At 44.0% G+C, this 21,892-nt stretch overlaps 1 protein-coding gene across 1 annotated transcript; it reads left to right on the forward strand.

The window, feature by feature from the left end:
* Positions 1-479: 479 nt before the first annotated feature.
* Positions 480-21,354, forward strand: DEPDC4 (DEP domain containing 4). The gene is given in 8 exon segments (XM_075551110.1): positions 480-575; positions 833-978; positions 7,992-8,169; positions 14,665-14,904; positions 15,493-15,517; positions 15,519-15,626; positions 15,731-15,856; positions 20,719-21,354. Coding segments are annotated over 7 exon segments (933 nt in total). The 5' UTR covers positions 480-575; positions 833-845; the 3' UTR covers positions 20,842-21,354.
* The last annotated feature ends 538 nt before the right edge of the window (positions 21,355-21,892 follow it).

The raw sequence follows: 21,892 nt of genomic DNA on the forward strand, positions 1-21,892 counted from the left end.
ACAAATTCATGAACACTCATGTGTATAAGAAAGCGCTCTATAGAAAAGAGCAATTGTATATTGAGAAACATCTCAGCCCAGTCTAGATCAAGTCCATAAGTCTAGTATTAACCCATATGTCCAATACTAGTTCATAAATTCTTCTTTCGACTCATGCAGTCATGTAATAATGCCAAATGCAGGAAGATCACAGCCAGTGGATGGAAAGTTTTGTGGCTCCAGTGGTGGCGGAAGCATCTCAGTGCTGGCGTGGGTCTCCACATGACTCCTCCAGCTCCAGGGCTCTGGCTGCCATCAGCATAGCTCCACGTGGCTTGTCAACAGAAATGTCTGGCAGGGAGATAAAGCAGAAAGAGAGTGTGTGTGCCTACCCAAGTGAGCTATTTATCTCTGTAGTCCTTCCAGATGAAGTCATCAAGCTGCAAGCTGATTGACAGGCTGGACTCCACCCCTTTGCATGTTGTCAGGAGAGTATGTAACTGCCACAGTCATGCACTGAAAACTCCGTGGACCCCAACATTGCAATCTTCAGCCAGTCGGGTGGCACAGGGCCAACCAGGCTGGTGCAGGACAAGGTAGCATTTCTTTCTGTTGTGTGTGGGTTTACCTTAAGTTGCCAGCTGGCAGCAATAAAAAATGGTAATAAACTGTGTACTTCTCATTTTGGTCCTGTATTAAAATCATTTTATTAAGGACTCTTACAGCTCTTATAAAAATTTTTACATCAGTTGTGTCAAGCACATTTGTACATATGTTGCCATTATCATTTTCAAAACATTTTCTTTCTACTTGAGCCCTGGGAATTAGCTAAATCCACCTTTTTTTTTAACAGAATAGAAGATGAAATGATTTCAAACCCTTTAGCACAAGAAATTGATGAGGAAATGAGTGAGGACCTTCTCCACACACTCTGTGGGTCTCCAACTTTATCTCCCCAAACCAGAGTGAACAAGCCTGTCCTCCAGCTTTCAGCAAAAGGTAATTTCCATTTTCGTTTTTGTTATCAGAACCATTGTAAGGAAAAACAGACTTTTCAGCTATGGGACAAAGTTGTGTGCTTGGTATGTTGACTCTCCCTTCCCTCTAAGAGCTGTCTTCTCCCTAGTGATGTCCGTCAGTACAGGTGAGGTGACCGAAACCCACAGCACTTAGTTTGCTTTTCACGCTGACCAGACCAGTCACCATCTATAAGCCCTTTGCAGTCCAGTCAATTAATTCCGACTCACAGCCACCCAACAGGACAGGGTAGAACCCCCACAGTGGGTTGCTGACACCATCGCTCTCTACGGAATAGGAAGCCTTCTCTTTGTCCTTAGAGACCCTGTTGGACAGAATAAAACTGCCCCGCCGTTTCCAAGGCTGTCCTCTTCACAGAAGCCGCCCACACACCTCACCGCTTTCTCACAGAGCAAGCGGGGGGCGGGGTTACACTCCAACGTCTGGAGTTAGCAGTTGAGCATTTAACCATTGAGCCACCAAGGCATCTTTACAGCCTGAAGCACCAGAGAAACATGCAAACTCATTACCAGCTCTATCATTAGGACCATGTCTGCTGAGCACATCCTTGGTCCATTGCATACCCCCTTAAGTGTGTCCCTTTCCCAGAACAAACCTCTGTTCTCCTCTTCTTTACTATGCACTTTGTCTACTTGGAGTTTTTGTCCTTATAATACCACTAACATGAGAAGAAAAGCTCCCTCGTTACGGCAACTAAGAAGGATGAACACAGGGTTCATGACTAATTACACCCTTTACTGCATTTGGTCATACCAGGGAAGAAGCAGGACAAGCATTATTTGCATATGGGAGGAGCATGGTGTATCTACAACGGTTAGAATAGTATGGAGAAGGGATGTGCATCTTAAGCTAGAGGGAGTCATGGAAGATTGACAGAGGTTGTAACAATTCAGCTTGGTTACAATGTTATGAAGAGGAATGGAATAAAGTAGAAAGAAGTAACTGAGGCCGAGGAAACTGTATGTATAAAAATATAGAAACAAGATAGAAAGTGGAGCAATAAGAAACCAAGAGGGCCCTATTTGACCAGAACAAACCACAAGTGAGACGGAGAGGCAGGAAGAGCCGTTGTGGGAGCTTTATAGGCCATCTTGGTAGTCGGCTCTGCTAAGCAAATTCCCCTTCTGGACAACCCTAAGTGTGCAAAGTGGAAGTGCGCCCCACCGGGTTACAAAGACAGTGCCCTTTCGGCAGCAGATGGTCAGGCCTGCCTTTCGAGGTGCCTCTGGTTGTGTTGGAACCACCCACTCTTCAGGTAACAGTCAAACCATTAACCATTTGCATCACCAGCCATACCGAGATTATAGTTTACTTTAAAGGCAAAGAGGAAATGAGAAGAGTGTGAAAATGAGGGAGCGAATTTTAGCTTGCACTTCCACCCGGTGGAAACTGGTTGGAAGGGAGGTAGGTCAGAGGCTACTGCAAGAATGCAGGTGGGTGCAGAGAAGGGGGGTGGGGAAGGGGGTCTGATGAAAGGAATGTTCCCAGTATCACTGAATTGTACATATAGAAGCTGTGAATGTGTGTTCCACTGGGCATATCCAACAACAACACAATACAATTTTTAAAATGAAAAAATTTCATGTGAGGACCTATGAGAAACACGGTCCACTCCTGATACACCCTACACCATTGCTCTTGGTAACTGGCAGGTTGATAGAAACCTCAGACTTGGCCCATACCCCAGTGGGTCTCCAGAGGGAGAACTGGGGCAGACTGCCTATCCCATAGGAGGTTGCCAAAGGGTAGTCACAAGGGTTTACTGACGAGCACTGAAGACATCCAGTCTGCACCCACTTTAGCGAGAGAGACACTTTACTAGTAGTATTTGCAAGCTCCGTGCCTGCGCCTCAGAAGACAAACTGGGCCTGCGTGCCCAACAATGAGTTCACGAGCATATTCCCCAGTGTGAGAGTCTCTTCCCGGGTTCCTCACTGACTGAGTAATACAGGGATACCACTCTTTCCAGATGTTGGCCTTTTCTTTCATTTAAAGTTTCTACCTCGAGAAAAGTGGGCGAAGGGAGACAGTGTTCCGTATAAGACATGAAAAAAATTATAAATTATCAAGGGTTCCTGAGGGAAGGAGGGTGGAGGAGGGGAAATAAGCTGATACCAAAAGCTCAAGTTGAAAGACAATGTTTTGAAAATGATGATGGCAACATATGTACAAATGTACGTGACACAATGGATAGATGTATAGATTGTGATAAGAGCTGTAGGAGCCTCCAATAAAATAAATATAAATAGATAGATAGATAGATAAATAGAGTTTCTACCTCCAGGGCAGATTTCCTTCCACTGCCCTCCCTTGATATGTCCACTTCGCCTGGTACCATTCCCTATGTCAACTGTCCGCTTATGCTCTGGCTCCTTGGTAACTTCTTGGCCTTTTGTTTCCTTCATTGCTGAAGAAGGACTGGTGTGGGATTTCTTTCTCACAAGACCCCAGCAGCCTCAACTAGAGTTATGCCAATGAAACAAAGGATAACTGGCGGATACTAAGGGGAAAGGCTCAGCAGAATTTAGCGATTGATGGAATGGGGTGAGAAGAGATGGACAGCCAGAGGGATTCTAGCCTTTGAGGGAAATGCATGAATTTGCATCAAACAAGTTGAATGTGTCAGCACTGGCTTGATGGCAATGAGTTTTTGTGTTTACCCTCTAAGTAGTCAGATCTCCAGGTAAATGGACAGGCTGAGGCTAGCTATTTCCTTGTCATCTGCGTTGTCAGAGAAGCAATAGGAAAGGGCAACGTTGCCCAAGGAAAGGGGGTAAAGCGAAAGGAAGAAGGACTTTTAAAAAATGCCAAGGAAGACTGATATACAGCAGAGGGGCAGAAGAAGTGCCAACAAAGGTATAGTTTCATTTCTAAGGAAAAGTAACTCACCACACACATCCTTTTCCCTTGGGAACACAGAGTTACCTGTAGAAATTCCAAAATAAAGATGCAGGTAATTGACAGGATGCCCAGTGAAAATAATTGCCATTTATTGGGACTTGCTCTGTGCCAAACTTTTTATCTTCATTTTTAACGTTTGTTATCTGCATACTCACAGTTAGCCTGTCAAATAAGTGATGCAACTCTAATTGTACAGTTGGGGAAGCTGAGACGATTCCGTTGAAAGGACACCGGAGGGAAGGGAATCTAGTACTTGTTCTTTTTTCAGACATTGTCATTTTGATCCGTGTTATGCATGCACATAGTATAGAATATTCAGCTAGTCCTACAAGTTTTGTTATAAAAAAGTAAGAATCACGCATCCTTCTCCTTTGACCCCTGTTCTCTTCCCCGGAGGCACTCTTGTACAAGGGCTTATTATCACTTATCTCCAAACATCAACTAGCCGACTAGTCATCAAGGCCAGCGGGTTAACAGTTTGTGCCCCCTAGTCACTCTCTATTTGTAGATAAAAGGTTTATATGGCTGCTTTATAATTTTTCAGTTTGGGGTAAATCAGATGGATTTTCGACAAAGAAACCTTGCACCTCTCCCTCCAACATTTCTCCTTTGCCCCATTCCCTCCATCTCCCCGAATAGTAGATTACCTTGATTAGAATAGTAAACTGCAGAAAATGTGTAGATGTGCTTTATACAATTGATGTATGTGTATGTATGGATTGTGATAAGAGTTGTATGAGCCCCTAATAAAATGTTAAAAAGAAAACAAAGCAAAGCAAAATGACAAAAAAAAATAGTAAACTGTGTTTCCATGATTTACCCTGCAGAACTGAGCCATATAGCAAACCCTGATTTCGTTTGCCTTACACTTTGCTTGCCTTAGAGTAAGTGGCAGCTTTCTGTTTCCTTCTTTTGCTTAGTTTTTTACATTCATGCATATTTATCTCCAAATACTTGACAGCTAACCAGGAGGTTGGAGGTTCAAGTCCACTCAGAGGTCCTTCAGAGAAAGGCCTGGAAATCTACTTGTGGGGGAAAAAAAATCAACTGAAGAGCTGATGGAGCACAGCTCTCCTTACCTACAGGAAGTTGCCAGGAGGCTCAATGACTAGTGGTTATGGGAGTGGGCAAAGCCAAAATCGTAACTCAATATGTGGCCTAGGACGTCACTAGTCTTCAGTCCAGGTGGCAGGCTGAGAACTCCCGCAGGCTGTCTAAGCTGGAGTCTTGAGGCAGAATTCCCTTTTCCTGGGAAACCTCAGATTTGTTTAAGGCCTTCAACTGGTTGAGTTATGTGCTGTCCACACATAAAAGCTCTTTTACTTACTACAGAACACCTTCCAAGCAACATCTAGTCTAGTGTTTGACCAAACAACTAAGCACCATAGCTTAGTACATGAAATTAGTCATCACAACATTTAAACAACCCAAAAACCTAGACAAACTGCCCTCAAGTCCATTCTGACTTGTCGTGACCCTACATATGGTTTCTCAGGTAGTAAAACTTTACAGACACACATAGCCTGAACTTTCTTCCAAAGGGGGTACCCCGTTCTCACTGTCACTGAGCCAATCCTGACTCCCAGTGACCCTACAGGACAGGGCACAGCGGCCCCGGTGGGCTTCCAAGACTCTCTACAGGAATAGAAAGCCTCATCATTCTCCCTTGGAGTGCTTGGTCATTTTGAACTGTTGGCCTTGTCGTTACCAGCCTAATGAGTTACCACTGTGCTATCAGGGCTTCTTGAGCTGGAGCCGGTGCATTTGAATTGCTGACCTTGCAGTGGGCAGTGTACTGTTTAACTGACAGCCACTGCCACTGAGTCAATTACTAGGTACAGAGAAACCCGTTTTAACTGTAATTAAAAAAAAAAATAGAAAAACCATGAAAATGGCAGGTGGTACTCAGCTTCATTCTGTCTTTGAGACACAGGGGCGAGTGGAAAGCTTTGTGGCCTGCTAGAAAGGGCATGCCAGTCCAGAAGGGGTCTATCCAGGTTACCTGATTGTCTCAAGCATTCAGCCAGGCCCAAGGTTTTGAGATTTTCTGAGATATTTTTTCTTTAAGAGAAGCATGATATCCAGATTCTTTTTTTTAATCGTTTTATTAGGGGCTCATACAACTCTTAGCACAATCCATACATACATCAATTGTGTAAAGCACATCTATACATTCATTCCCCTTATTCTCAAAACATTTGCCCTCCACTTAAGCCCTTGGCATCAGGTCTTCATTTTTTACCGTCCCTCCCTGCTCCCCCCCTCCTTCACGAACCCTTGATAATTTATAATTACTATTTTATCATATCTTGCCCTGTCTGATGTCTCCCTTCACCCACTTTTCTGTTGTCCGTCCCCCAAGGAGGAGGTCACATATAGATCATTGTAATCGGTTCCCTCTTTCCAACCCACTCTCCCTCTATCCTCCCAGTATCGCCACCCACATCCCTGATCCTGAAGGTATCATCTGCCCTGGATTCCCTGTGTTTCCAGTTCCTATCTGTACCAGTGTACATCCTCTGGTCTAACCAGACTAGCAAGGTAGAATTCGGATCACGACTGGGGGGAAGGGGGGAAAGAAGCATTTAGGAACTAGAGGAAAGTTGTTTATCTTGAAGATAAACAATCGGCCATCTAGCTCAGAAGCAACAAAGCCCACATGGAAGAACACACCAGCCTGTGTGATCATGAGTTGCCGAAGGGATCAGTTATCAGGCATCAAAGAACAAAAATCATATCATTGGCTGCACACCTCCATGACATGATCACTGAGGACAAACGGGTGCAAAAGCAAATGTGAAGAAAGCGGATGGTGCCCGGCTATCAAAAGGTACAGTGTCTGGGGTCTTAAAGGCTTGAAGGTAAACAAGTGGCCATCTAGCTCAGAAGCAACAAAGCCGACATGGAAGAAGCACACCAGCCTTTCGATCACGAGGTGTCGAAGGGATCAGGTATAAGGCATCATCAGAACAAAAAAAATCTTACCATAGTGAATGAAGGGGAGAGTGCAGAGTGGAGACCCAAAGCCTATTTGTCGGCCACTGGAGATCCCCCTGCAGAGGGGTCTAGGGGAGGAGACGAGCCAGTCAAGGTGCGATGTAGCACCGATTTCCATAGTGGTTGTACATACTTACAAGTCCACCAGCAGTGGATGAGAGTTCCTGTCTCCCCATAGCCCCTCCAACACTTGTTGGAAATCCAGATTCTTACATGAAATTATGTCATTTTTTTAAATTTTTATTGGGGACTCTTACATCTCTTATCACAATCCATACATTCATCCAGTGTGTCAAACACATTTGCACATATGCTGCCATCATCATTTTCAAAGCATTCTCTTCCCACTTAAGCCCCTGATGAAATTATACCATTTTAATGCATTTGCGTTTTGGTTGGTTTTTCAAATTACAACCAAGAAAATATGGCTTTCCACCAAATTTAGCGCACAAGCTACCTCCTTGGGAGTTCTAGGCGAGATTTCAGGAGCTGTGGCTATGAGTTAGAATCGACTCGATGGCAGTCTGTATTGATTGTATAATTTTGTTTCACATTGAAAAGAAAAAAACCCTGCAGTTATGATCTGAAGAATACCATAAGTGGAAATCTAATTAACTCTTAATAAGCATGTTCAGAAACCCGAGTGAAGGTCAGCCTTCATGAGAGAGCTATCGACTGCAATTCTCTGTGCTGCCTTGAATTAAAATGTAACTAGTATTCTCTCAGCTGTGTACAATAATTTAGACTCATGGCCACTGGGTTTGTATACTTGGATTTAACCCGTTAGCCTTAAGATCAAGATAATGTTGCTTTATAATCAAAACAACCAGAAAATAGAGTCAGTATGGTACACAATACCGATGTCACCTTAAAGGTCAATCTTGAAAAGGACAATTGAAAAAAAGTAACTAATTTACATTATCCTAGCATTAAATCAATCCATTGTGTTAATGTCAAAGTCACTTTTTTTGTGTGGCTTACTTAGAAAGGGGGTAGTTTTGTAATGCTGGTTAAATGTGTCTGTGCTGCTTATCAGTCTTAATAGTTACATTATTTTTCATTGTAAGCTGTGGAAGGTGTTTGGAAAGAACAAACATTGTTACGGATTCTCCAACTGATTGACCTTCCCTTCATGGAAAATATTTTGGCGCCTCCAGTTCACCCTCCAACTCTGCAGTTCAGGAAAGAGGAGGATCTCGTTATTTCAAACACTTGCCTCGACAGAGAGGTTACCACACACTTACATCAACCCGAGTAAGTGCTATTTTATTGTCACATAATCTCTAGCTAAAATTTTTACATGTTTTGCCCCTGGTATTTTATGATCCAAAATCATAACTGTTTAACTATATGTACATGCACATCTATATTTCTAAAGGTAAGTTTAAAAAGTGTTACTACAGAATCAGAGAAAACCTTTATTAAATGAAAATATTCAATTATGAAGCTATTGTTTCTTTTTAAACGGTTGTATTGAGATATCCACATAGCATACAGTTCAGTAGTTCAGTCTGTTTCTTGATACGTCCTTCATCGAGGTCAGTGTTTCCCACAGTGGGTGATACCAGCCCCTGCTTGGGGTGGGGGCGAGCAGGCCTTCAGAAATAGATGACACCTGGCGTATAGGCTAATGGACAAAGTTTTTAATTGCCAGAAGGTTCCAAGTCACTTTTCCCCTGAAAAAGAGGGTAGTGGATCAAGTAAATACATGAACCTGTGACCTAGGTTTACATCCTTTGAAGACAGAGCCTTCATTTCTCTAACCCTCCCTGAACAGCCTGTACTCTGCTTCACATCACATCAGATTGGCAGTGTGGGATGCGGGGGGTACCAGTCACGTTCCTTTTAAGTGTTCTTTGGTTTTAGGAACAAAGAGAAGGCTGAAGGCTGAAGATCAGGACTGCAGGGAGGTTGAGATAAGGTTTCCCAGCAAAATTCTTATAAGGCAGTCCTTGCTGCCCTTCAAGAATGAGCGGGTGCAGGTGCTTGTGATGGTGGAAAACATTCCTTGGCACACCTTCCATGGCATTTTTCTCACCAGTACAATTTCCTAAAACTCTTTCCTCATAAGTCCCCATGATAACATGATAATCTTGTGCCTTCTGAGAAAATATATCAAAATGATACATTTGGGATTTACACCCCCCTGCCCCCCAAAACAGCAAAATATTCTGAACTGCCCTCGTTGCCTTGAATTTAATTGGTGCAGAAGTTCCCTTTAGAAGCAAATGTTTTCATCAGATCTTTTTTGAGGGCCCTTAATGAGACTAAAACAGGTATTTAACTGAGAATGCCTGTCTGCAATCATCCACTTACCCAGAGACATGTGTAACTTGGTTTTGTTTGTAGTAAGCATGTATGTATGGGCTGGAACCCTAGTAGCAAATCCCCCCTCCATCCTTGTACATTTATATGGACTCCATTTTTCCATTTGACATGCTAGTACCTCAAATTTTTGTTTCTGACGTGAGAGAAGCCACCTGAGAGAGGATCACTGGAAATCATAGTGCTTTCAGTTGTAGGAACTCATCTATTTGTCACTTGTGTTAGGCCAGGTTGACTAGAAAAACAATTCAAGGGACACTCTATGTATGCATGTATAAGAGCTTTATATCAAGAAGTAGTTATATACGAGGAGAACATCCCAGTCCGGTTCATCTCAAGTCCATAAGTCCAACACTAGTCCATAAGTCCCCCTTCAGACTCACACAGCCACATGCAATGATGCAAAATACAGGAAGAGCACAGGCTGGTGGGTGCAAAGTCTTGTGGATCCATTGGTGATGGACACATCACCGGGCTCTGGCAGTCTCAGAGTGACTCATGGTCATGAGGTAAAGGCAGATAGAGGGGGGTCCTCAATTATGAGAAAACCAACCCACAGGCTGTGACCTGATTGACAGGCTAGACTCCACCCCTGCACTTCTACATATCAAGCTGACATGAAATTAAGTAACTACCACACCAATGCTCCTCTCCCTAGATCATCCCCAAAGGTTCCCAGCTTTTGTCATTTCTGTTTTATAATCCTAAAATAGTATAACCGCCACCATATCTACCCATTTACTCACCCTTGTCCTACAGTAAGCATAATAATAAACAAGTTATAGTTCAGTGAGATAAGCCCAATCCGAGACATTAGGCTCTTTTGTGGAGTGGAGGTTGTAGGCGTCCTATTACCCTGAGTGAGGTTACCAGGATTTGTTTTGCTTCTGAAAATAACAGATAAACTACAGGTATAAACAAAGCCTTTGGTTCCATTGGGATTCCAACCGGGCACTGACATGCTGCTTTCTCCTATCATGAGCTGAACAGGAAAAGAGCACCACAGTGCATGGGACAGCCTTGCTTCTAAGGGGCATTTTGGCCGCACTTCTTCCAAAACAGACTTGTGTGTTCCCCTGGCAGTCCGTGGTGCTGTCAGTGTTCCTCGCCAGCTCCATCATTCTAAGGCATTGACTCGTCTCCATTCTTCCTTATCGTGTCAGGTTGGGACTGTTCACATGTCAAAGAAGACAAGCATCCGAATGTCTAACCTGAAGGACAAAATGCTTAGTGCTTGTTACACTTTGCCTTCTTAACTGCACCACCAGGGCTTGGCAAACTTTTGAGGCAGAAAGCCAATCCTGCCTCTCACAACAATTTAAATATTATTCATGAGCCATAAATATATATTTTTTACAAACAAATGAAATCACCCTTATCTGAATAATATCCTTTATTTTTACTTATTTTTCAACAGTTTTATTTTCATATAGTTCATATTCAATTCAGTGGTCCAACCACATCAAGAAGAGGTGTACAATCATCACCACATCAGTTTTGGGACATTTTCTTCATTCTTGTTCTCATTGTTATTAGCTCCCCATCTTCCCCCAGCCTCCCCTGCCAGGCCCCCAAGGAACTGTTAATCCAGTTACTGCCTCTGTAGAGATGCCTGTCCTGGATTTCACAGACAGAAAGACATGAGAAACAAACAAAAGCACTTAACAAGAATAACAAAGCAAACATAAAACTGCAATTGAAAAGAGTAGAAAATACTAAAAACTAGTACAAATTTACGTGGATGATAAGGGCGATCAGATGACAGGGTGCTAAATTTGAACCTAAATGCATGACTAATATACTTGCGACCCCTTTGGGGGTCGAACGACCCTTTCACAGGGGTCGCCCAATTCATAGCAGTAGCAAAATGACAGTTATGAAGTTGCAACGAAATAATTTTATAGTTGGGGGGGGGGGTCACCACAACATGAGGAACTGTATTAAAGGGTCGCGGCATTAGGAAGGTTGAGAACCCCTGCTTTAGATGAAAGTATGATCATTTTATGTTAACTTTCAGTTTTGCTTCAGAACTACATGTAGGTATCAAAAGAGCTCCATATGGCTTGAGTGCCTCAGTTTGCAGACCCCTGGGACTCTGAGCCATTGTTTGCTGCTCCTCAGCTAAGTAAACCATCTTTTACATGTCAAAGGCTTCAGATTAGAGTTGATTCATCCTACTTAACCAATCTGAATTAGTGTTACATATCAAGGACCTAAACTAGAATTGAACTGAACTAGGTAGGATTCCTGGTGGCTTAAGAGTCTTTGTATTCAGCTGCTAACAGGAAGGTCAGTGGCTCAAACTCACCACAGGAGTAAAAGGAGGCTGTCTGCTCCAGTACATATTAAAAGTCTGGGAAAGCCAAAGAGGCAGGTCTGTCTCTGGGATCACTTTTAGTTGGAATGGACTTGATGGCAATGAGAATATTCCATGACTACAGAACCCTGGTAGCACTATGGGTTAGGCATTGGGTGGCTAACTTCAAGGTCAGTAGTTCAGACCCACAAGATCAAGATGTGGCTGTCTGTTCAGTAAAGACTTACAACCTTGGAAACCCTGTAGAGGGCCTATTATAAATTATATAGACTCAATGGTGATGAGTTTTGATTTTACATTTAGTCACATGATCTAGACATGAAAATGTTTACTTAGTGTACTTTAGAAATGCTACTTTAATCAAATTGTATCAGGAGACAAGCAATTAATGTTTAGCTCAAAATTATTGTTAAGAAATTTGTGAATCTGATGGTGCCCAGCTATCAAAAGATATAGTGTCTGGGGTCTTAAAGACTTGAAGGTGAACAAGTGGCCATCTAGCTCAGAAGCAACAAAGCCCACATGGAAGACGCACACCAACCTGTGCGATCACGAGGTGTTGAAGGGATCAGGTATCAGGCATCATAGGAACAAAAAATCATATCATGGTGAAAGAGACGGGGAGTGGGGAGTGGAAACCCAAAGCCCATTTGTAGGCCCCTGGACAACCCCTTACAGAAGGGTCTCAGGGAGGAGACGAGCCAATCAGGGTGCGATGTAGCAACAACGAAACATATAACTTTCCTCTAGTTCCTAAATGCTTCCTCCTCCTCCACTATCATGACCCCAATTCTACCTTACAAATCTGGTTAGACCAGAGGATGTACACTGGTACAGATAGGAACTGGAAACACAGGGAATCCAGGGTGGATGATCCCTTCAGGACCAGTGGTATGAGTGGCGATACTGGGAGGGTAGAGAGAGGGTGGGTTGGAAAGGGGCAACCAATTACAAGGATCTGCATGTGACCTCCTCCCTGGGGGACAGACAACAGAAAAGTAGGTGAAGGGAGACATCGGACAGGGCAAGATATGACAAAATATTAATTTATAAATTTTCAAGGGTTCATGAAGGAGGGGGAGCAGGGAGGGAGGGGTAAAAATGAGGAGCCAAGGGCTTAGCTGGAGAGTAAATGTTTTGAGAATGAGGGCAATGAATGTACAAATGTGCTTTACACAGTTGATGTATGTATGGATTGTGGTAAGAGTTGTATGAGCCCCTAATAAAACAATTTAAAAAAAAGAAAAAACAGAATGTTGTCGAAAAAATAATTTATAAATTATCAAGGGTTCATGAGGGATGTAGGGTTGGGGAGGGAGAGAGGTAGAAAATGAGGAGCTGATACCAAGGGCTCAAGGAGAAAGAAAATGTTTGAGAATGATGATGGCAACAAATGTACAAATGTGCTTGACATTTTGGATGTGTGTATGGATTGTGATAAGAGTTGTACAAGCCCCCAGTAAAATTTTTTTTTAATTTGTAAATTTTTTCCTTCTCTTGCACTTTTTTCATAGATGTGTAACTGTTTCCCTTTGTTTACTAAGTAAAAACTAGCTTTTTTTTTCCTACAGGGAGGTCGACATTTGGTGATTTGTCTGAGATGTTTTGTAGGCCCTATTTCATGAACTGCAATTATTCCTGCCTTAATATCTGAGTTAGTTTATTGTGCCAACCTGGCTGATAAACACATGTGGGGTTCATTGAAGGGTGGAGAGGTACATGGTTCGGTGAGCCTCACCTTTCTAGTTCTCGGGTCTCTTGCTTTCTGATGGTCAGACCAGTGTGCAGCTGCCTTAGTAGTTCCCTGCTTCAGCTTGCAAGGCTGACTTCCTGCAAGACATCCCCAAGGAGAAGCCGCATGGACCTACCCCGATGCAACCCTGGGTGCTGGAGCAGCCGTGTGGAGACCCCTGCCAGCGCTGAGATGCTTACATGTTCACGAACTCGGCTTTCCTCCTGCAGTTGGCATTGAGGTGTGTTTGTGAGATGGAGGAGGACTTTGTGGATTGGTGTGGGACATATGGGTTAATGAGTTATTGTTGGACTGTGGGCTTGGGCAGCACTGGGTTGGGATGTTTTCTTGATGTGCACTTACCCTTCATATAAAACTCTCTCTTATACATGAGTTGCTGTGAATTTGTCTCTAAAGTACTCAGACTAACACAATATCTTTTCTATTTCAATGGTGCATCATTCCAGTGTTTCCTCTAAGGCATACTAAATGAAGACTTGAAACCGAAGGAGCATACTATTGCAATCAGTACTAACCCAAGTCTGGAGAAGGCAGGGTGGATGTGGAGAAAGGGAATGGAAGGCTTTCCAGAGGCAGTGGAGGGGGGATCCCAACTGTCCTACTGTGCTGAAGGGATTGAAAACAAGGGAAAGCAGTGTGTCTCAGAGAAACAGTGCATCTTTGATAGGAAAGTGTTTTCTTGTTCTCAAATAGTAGTAGAATCATAAGTTCTAAATCACCAGCTGCTCCATCAGAGAAAGATGAGAGGGAAGGAGGAAAAAAAGAGGAGCTGATACCAAGAGCTCAAACAGAAAGTAAGTGTTTAGAAATGATGATGGCAACATTTGTCCCCCAAACTTGATACGGTTGATGAATGGAATGTTATAACAGCTGTAAGAGCCCCCAATAAAATGATTTTTAAAAATTTAAAAGAGAGTTACAGGCTTGCAAATCCACAAGGGAAGTTCTGTCCTTCTCTTTAGGGCCACATGAGCCAGAATCCACTCCCTGGCGGTGAGCAAAAGTTGGTGAATCAGGAGAGGGGAGGAGAACCACTCATGGTGTACAACAGCACTACTGAATTTTAAAATGAGCAATAAAAAGGTAGACAACAATATCAGTAACTGCCTGAAAATAAAAGCACATTACAGGTGTGGTGCTATTTGCTGGGGAGAAGTGTCCTTTCCTCTCATTCGCTACATCATTTACCTATCAAAATTCATTGCATATCTTCCTTCAAAAGAATTTCTCCTGTAGATTTTGTTAAATATAAGCCACTTTTTTGTTGTTATATCAAACCATGTTCTATGCAATTAAGTGTAGGTAGATGTCAGCCACTGATTTTTTATTTCCATTTTAAACATTTCCCCTCCAGGACTGATGACTGGCTCAATGCAGCAATTGAATGCTTAGACTATTTCCCCGACCAGCTGATAGTTACGGTCAGTCAGCAGATACTACAAAACACACACGAAGAGACAAAATTGAATTTTCAGAAGAAAATACTGTTTGATGTCATAGTAAAATATTATAATCAAGAGAAAGATTGCCTGTTAACTGATGAATATTTCGACGTTCATTCAGGAATTATTGAACTTCTAGGTAAGAAAAAAATGTTTGAACTTTGATTTTCTGCATAATACATTTTAATACATATATGAATTGTAGAATCTTTTGCGTATTTCATGATTAATAACACGTTAATTTTCTTTAACATTTAGATATTTCATGGAATTTGTTTCTCAATTCACTAATATTAATGTCATTTAAATTTGATAACATGCAGTGTTAGTCTAGTATCAAATTTACTAATGTAGCATAAGTCATTAAATCTAAGGCACAGTATATCACAGGGACAATAGGAAACATCTTGATATGGAATAAGGATACGAGGAATGAAATACCTGGAATCATGAATTTATGATTTATTAATGACCTTTTAGCAAAACAAATATCAAGTGACATAATATCATGCTACATTTTTTGTAATCTATGCAAGTGGCCGCCTAATTTCATGTTAAAAACCAAATACCATTTGATAAAACTGCATGTTATTAAACAAGTATTTGACATATTATCCTCTGACATAATTTTCTGTGTGTTTGAAATATTTCATAATACTTGTCAAAAATAGCGCCCAAATCAAAGTCACGCTCACCCATCCATTTTGCCCCCCTGTGCCTTTGTGACCCGTGTGATGGAGAGCAGAGGCGCTGGAAGCAACACAGCTGGCTGGCTCTGAGATTCGTGTCGCCCACTGTTAGGGAAGAATTACGGCAGCTGCTTACTCTTATGGTGGGTGCATCAGAACCTCATGCCGACAAGCTCCAAAAACAGGCAAGAAAAAATGTTTCTAGTAGTTTGTTGTTGTTTTTCAATTTTATGTTACTCTCTCCTTTAAAAATGTTTCAGACTCCCATAGCTCTTCTTTCTGCTTACAGTGTGACAACACAACGGTCATCCTGAAAACTCTTACCAAAGCACTGTTGCGAAGCAGATCCTTATTAACATTGCAGACGGAACAACTGGCCCGTTTCCTACTGGAGCATCACTCCGAGCTATTCAAGGTACCTCTGGCATTTTGCCTCTGCCCATTTACTGAGCTATTGTGTCAAGCAAAAAGGCAAACTTATTCTCTTAATAAATAATGTACTGAGTACCTCTAATGTTCAAGGCTCGAAGGAAAGCCACCTCCCCACATGCACTTAAGGGAAGGGAATCGACTTGAATAAATTTCAGTATGGACAAGGATGTTCATCTGTCTCTCAGCCCAGTTATGGGCAGCATCATGTCACAGGTACTGTTCTAGGTGCTTTGAGTACACCAGGGAACAAACAGAGGGCCGGACCGTGTAGGGCTTACATCCAGGTCGGAAAAGACAGACAATAAGAAATTCTAACTAATTGCATCAACTGGTTTGGTAATCAATTGCCACTGAACTGATTCTGATTCCTGGCGACTGTATAGGGCAGAGCAGAACTGTGGGTTCCATGGGGTTGCCCATGGCTGTAATTTTCCCAAGTAGATTGTCAGGCCTTTCTTTGGAGGCACCTCTGGATGGACTCATGTCTCTAACCCAGTGTTTCCCAGAGTGGGTGATACTGCCCCCGGGAGGCAGAGGTGGCGCTTGGGGAGGGGGGCGTGGCGGGCACTGGAATGGTCCAGAGCGACTGCAAAAGCAGATACCTACGCTTTGTCCTGGATTATGGGCTACAGGACCAACATTTTTAATTGCCAGGGGAGCTGAGTTTTTGCTGTTTTCCTGAAAAGGGGATGTTGTGCTAAATAAATTTGGAAACCTTTGTTCTAACTTTTCAATTAGTCGCTGAGCACCTAACTGTTTGTTCCACCCAGCAACTCCTGAAGTTAGGTAGAAGGTGATCAACGCAACAGGAAAGAGAAAAGCCCAAGCACGGTAGGGGATTTATAGGTGTTAGGGTGGGCTCAAGCGTAGAACAGATGGGAGGGTGCCGCAAATCCGGGCGGTGTTTCGTTCTGTTGTGCATCGGGTCGCTGTGGGTCAGAACTAGTTTGGTGGCACCTCACAATAGCAACAGGGTGGAACTGAAATGCACCTTATAGTGGTTAGTAGGGTATTCAAGCTGGGGCTCACTTGTAACGTGCGATCTGAGGGAAGACTGGAAGGATGAGAGCGTTGTGGGAATGTACTGAGTACCCGTCGTGTGCAAGGCCTGAAGGGATGGGGTGCAGGCAGTGGTTTGGGGCAGAACAAAAGATGGGATGGGGGTAGAGTAGATGATGTACCATCAGAGAGGTGAGAGTGGATGTGTAAGGCACAGCCAGGGTCGCGCAGTCCAGTGGAAGGGCTTTGCTTTGAATAACAAGGGGAATCGCTAGAGAGTTTGATCAAAGCTGTGACATGAACTGGCAGACATTTCACTGTGATAAATCTGACACATATTGAGATCAGACTCTAGTGGAGCAGGGCCCCTTCAGGAAGCTGATGGAATAATCCAGGCAAGAGATAAAGGTGACTTGAAAAAGAGAGGTCATAGTAGGATGAGCAAAAATACTGCACATACAAAATTTGGAAACACTTGAGAAAATAATTGTGTTCAGCCTAACTGCCCTATTTTAGTACCAGGTAGTGGAATAAATATTTGTAAGGCGTTCATTCAACTCACTGCCATCGAATCCATGCCAAGTCTGTGAGTTGGGGCAGGGGAGAATTGCCAAAGTGACGGGAGAATTGCCCCTGTGGATTTCCAAGATTATAACTGCTATTGGGGAGTAGAAAGCCTCCTCTTTCCCCTGGGGAACAGCTAGCTGGTGGTTTCCAACTGCGGACCTTGCAGTTAGTAGCCCATTGTGTGACCACTACACCCCCAGGGCTCCTTTGGTAAGGTGTTCCTGCTCTAAAGATCTATTTTTAAAATGGCCTCTCTCTCTCTCTTTTTCTTCCTTTTCCTCCCATTTTTTTTTCTGTAATAAACATACTGGTTCCAATTTAGTACCTGTCTGTATACCTTGACTGAAGTTTCTTTTCCATTATCCAGAGTAAAATATGTGTGCTGAGTTGGGGGCGGGGGGTGGGGGTGGGGAGGGGTTTGCTGGTGTACTAAGGATAGACAATAGAGGCAGTCCCCGTTGATGAATTTTGAATGAAGCCCTTTCTAAAAGCTTGTTTGTAAGCCAGTTGCTAGATGCTCTGCATGAATGGAAATTTGGGCCCAGGTCATAGAAATATTTAACTCTATAGTGACTAAAATAAAATACTTACATATATTTACTTGCTAGAGTGGGTCATAGATTCCAGCTAAAAATTTGGAGAAAACATACCCTCTCTCCTATTTCTTGCCCCTCAGCCTGTCTTTTTTCTTCGCTGTCACCCTGTGACTGGGTGAGGTTGCCTCTTCCTTGATATGGCCCAGGAGTTAGAAAGGACTTCCCCCAACCCCCATTTTTCTCCCTCTCCCTCGTGTTAGAAGCAGCACGCAGGCAGCCAAGGCAAAAAAGGACGTTGGCAGCATGGGGTTGTGGGTGCAGGAGGCAGTGAGGAGGCTTGATGACCATCCCCAAAGGTCAAGCCACAGTGTTTCCCCAAATAGGTGAGGCCACTCCTGTGAGGGTGAGAGAATGACCCAGCGGGCACACCAAAGCGATACCGACATGGTACCCTGGGCTGTGGGCTAGAGTGCATTAATGACCAGGGTGACAGTGAGTTTTTGTTTGTTTGTTTGTTTGTTTTCTGAAAAGGGGGCAGTAGGCCAAATCCATTTGGGACCCTATGGATCATGGGTGAGGGATGGTCCAGGAAGCTGAGAACGGGGTGTCATGAGGGGGTGCGCTTGTGCCTGCTACAGGCAGGCTGGTCTCTGTCTACCCCACTTTTCCCCTGAATCCTTTGACCTCTCATTCCTGTTCAGACTTCTCAGAGGTCACCTCGGAAACAGGCCTTCCCTGGCTCCCAGGCTCAATCCCTACCTCCATCCCTCTGGCCACCTTACCCGGCTGTGTTTTCCTAAGGGCATTGACCACTACCTAAAATTATGTGTTTCCTGATTTTAAAATGATATTTTTGTCCAATAAGAAAATAATTCCATGAATTCAAGAACATTTTTTTAGAGTTTCATTTAAAGGATATTATTCAGACAATGGTGATCTCATTTGTCTGCAGAAATATGTGTCTGACCCTCAAATCCTCAAACTTTTGTGAGGGACAGGATTGGGTCCCCCTTCCCCAAAGTCCGCCCAACCCTGTTCTAGACTGAGGCTTCAGACCCCACCGTTATTGCTCGATGCTCTGGTTCCATTAGCCCTCTAAGAGTCACCAAAACTCACTAGAGCCATTGGCCACTTTCAGCATGCGGTCCACGAACTCCTTGGCCCTGTCTCGACTGCTGAGGAAGAAACCAGCCTAGTTCAGGGCAGTCCCTCCAGCTGCCGTCTGGGGGACTGCCTTCAGGCTGCTGACCAGCTCTGGGATTGCTTCCTGGTGGACGATTGGTTTCACAGCTCTTGCGAACATAAATGAAGGCTCCCAGGGCCCCGTCTGGGTGGTTCCCGATGCTCTCCGGGTCAGGACACCCCAGATCCGCTGTGCCCTGAGGACTCCGTAGGCTTTAAAGAACTGGAGCGCGGGTGGTGGCTTTCTCCAGGCCCGTGGCTGCAGCATGCCAGTCGGAGGACGGGCTTTCCTGGCCGAAGCGGGCAGTGGTGGCTGCGCTGCGCCCCGCGGCTCAGTGCCCAGCTGTGTTGCGGAGCCAGACGCTGGGTCAGGGTTCTTGGCGGAAGGAGGCGGCGCCAAGTTCAGGCGTTTATCTGCGTATTCCTCACCTGGAACAGTGCTTACGTATAGTAGTCACTCCCCAGATCTTGATCGACTGGCAGGACAAACTAGTGGGGCAGTTTGCTGGTTAAGTGGGAGGCAGGTAGAAGATGGTAGGAAGGCTCCCGGGCGCCCGGGGGAAGAGCTCTCCCTCCAGCATGGGCTTCAGCATGGTTTGCAGTAAGACCGGTCAGAACATTCGCCCACAGCAGATGCGCCCTGGGACCCAGGATGACCCCCTTCCTTAGAGCCCAAAGTGGAAATGGAACGTTTACCGGTTTTAAGAGAGTAGTGCTTGAAGGTATCGTAGAACTGCTGCTTAAGGAGCCCTTAGGACGTCGTGGTTATGCGCTGAAGCTGCTAACCTCAAGGTCAGCAGTTTGAAACCACTAACAGCTCCTTGGGAGACAGGCAAAGCTTTCTTCTCCCGGGAAGAGTTAGTCTCAGAAACTCAATGGGACAGTTCTACCCTGCCTATAGGGTCACTGTGAGTCAGCATCGACCTGATGGCATTGAGTTTGGAGTTGTTTTTAAAACCGTTTCCATGTGGAAGGATCTCTGGTGGTGCGGTGTTTAAGCGCTCAGCTGCGAACTGAAAGGGAAAGAAAGGGCCATCATTCAGAACCCTCAGCTGCGCCTCTCCAGGGAGCTGCCACAGGCTGCTTCTCTGAAGACGTCAGCCATGGAAGCGACATGGGGCAGCCCTGCTCCATCCTCTCTGGTCATTATGAGTCAGCGTGGGCTGGACAGCAACTGATGTTGACACCTGGACCAGGGAATTACAGTGTAAAGTCCTTTAGACCAGGGATAGGGTAGACGTGCCAACCATTTTTACTACTCCTGGAGAACATTTCCTAACCTTCAGATAGCATGTCGTGTGGTTAGGAGCCATGGAATTGCTTCCAACCCATAGCAGAACCGACTCAATGACACTGACCCTGAAAGAAGATGGAATTCTAAAGAATTCCTGAAAAAGTTCAGATATTCAGAGATCCTCTTCCATTGCCAAGCCCTGCCCTTCTTTATCTGAAACCATCCGTCTTCCCCTGCTCCGTGGTCAAACACACTGAGGATCTGCTGTTAGATTCCTGAACAGGAAGAATTCATATTAAGTATTTGAAAATGCCTGTTTTTATGTAGACACCTGTTACGTTATTGGAGCTGGTTAGTAAGAAACTGAAGAAGCTTCTACAGGGAGAAGATCCAGATGCCATAGCAGGTACAACATTCAAACAGACTTCTTCTTTCTCATTAAGTGACTGAGAGAGTCAGGTGAGTTGGGAAAGGAACAAACATTAGTAAGTATGGACCAAACTTATGCTGTTGTACACGGGAGTTCACGTGAAGCTTGTTTTCCTCTCCCGAGCAAGCTCTGCTCCTGTCCTTTTTGTACGCTCTTTCTACTGACAGAACACAGCAAGCCATCTGTGTCTCATTGCTGCTTCCAATTCCCACATCTCCCATCTGCTGATTCTATTTTCCACCTGTGGCCTTCCTTGCTCTAGGGCTTTCTGATTTCTCACATGTTCTCTTCAGATCTCTCTCTCTCTCTCTCTCTCTCTCTCTCTCTCTCCCCGCACATTTTATGAGAAAAAAGCCCAATTGCCAAATGAATAGATTCTGTGACATTTTTCACTCTTTTTTTGTGGGGGGTTGGGGAGCAGTTTATCAAATTCCTTAATTTAAAAAGTTTTTAAGCTATGAGGTCATTTTTAATATGTTTCCTAAATTGTCATGTGAGAGAAAGTGTGGGTGCTGGAGCCAAATTACCTAAGCATGCCCCTTAACTTCCTACCTCAGCATCCTTCTCTAAATCTAGGGATGATCACGTCTCCTTCACAGACTAAGAGTGAGTGCAACTAGGCGTGATTGCAGTGCATTTACAAGTCACAGTCAATGCCAACTCATACCATCCAGGGCCAACTCATACCAACCCTGGGGGACACAGTAGAACCACCCAATTTTGGAGACTTCTTTACAGAAGCGAATTCCCACATCTTTCTCCCAAGGAACAGCTGGTGGGTTTGAACCACCAACCTTTAGGTTAGCAGCCAACCATTTTAACCACTGTGCCACCACACCTCCTAATGAATACTCAACAAGTATCAATGTTAATTGCTCTGTTCTGTGCATTTATTTCTTCTGTAGTAGTTTTCTAGAATTGCCTTAACAAAATTAAGTGGGTGGTTTAAAATAATGGCAGTTTATTCACTCTCAGGTCAGAAGGCCAGGAGTGTGAAGTTAAGGGGTCAGTAGGGCCAGCTCCTTGAAAAGTCTCTAAGGGAGTCCCTTGCCTCTCCTTCCCCAGCTCCTG

This window comes from Tenrec ecaudatus, chromosome 6, assembly GCF_050624435.1.
Source record: "Tenrec ecaudatus isolate mTenEca1 chromosome 6, mTenEca1.hap1, whole genome shotgun sequence".
NCBI classification, from domain to species: domain Eukaryota; kingdom Metazoa; phylum Chordata; class Mammalia; order Afrosoricida; family Tenrecidae; genus Tenrec; species Tenrec ecaudatus.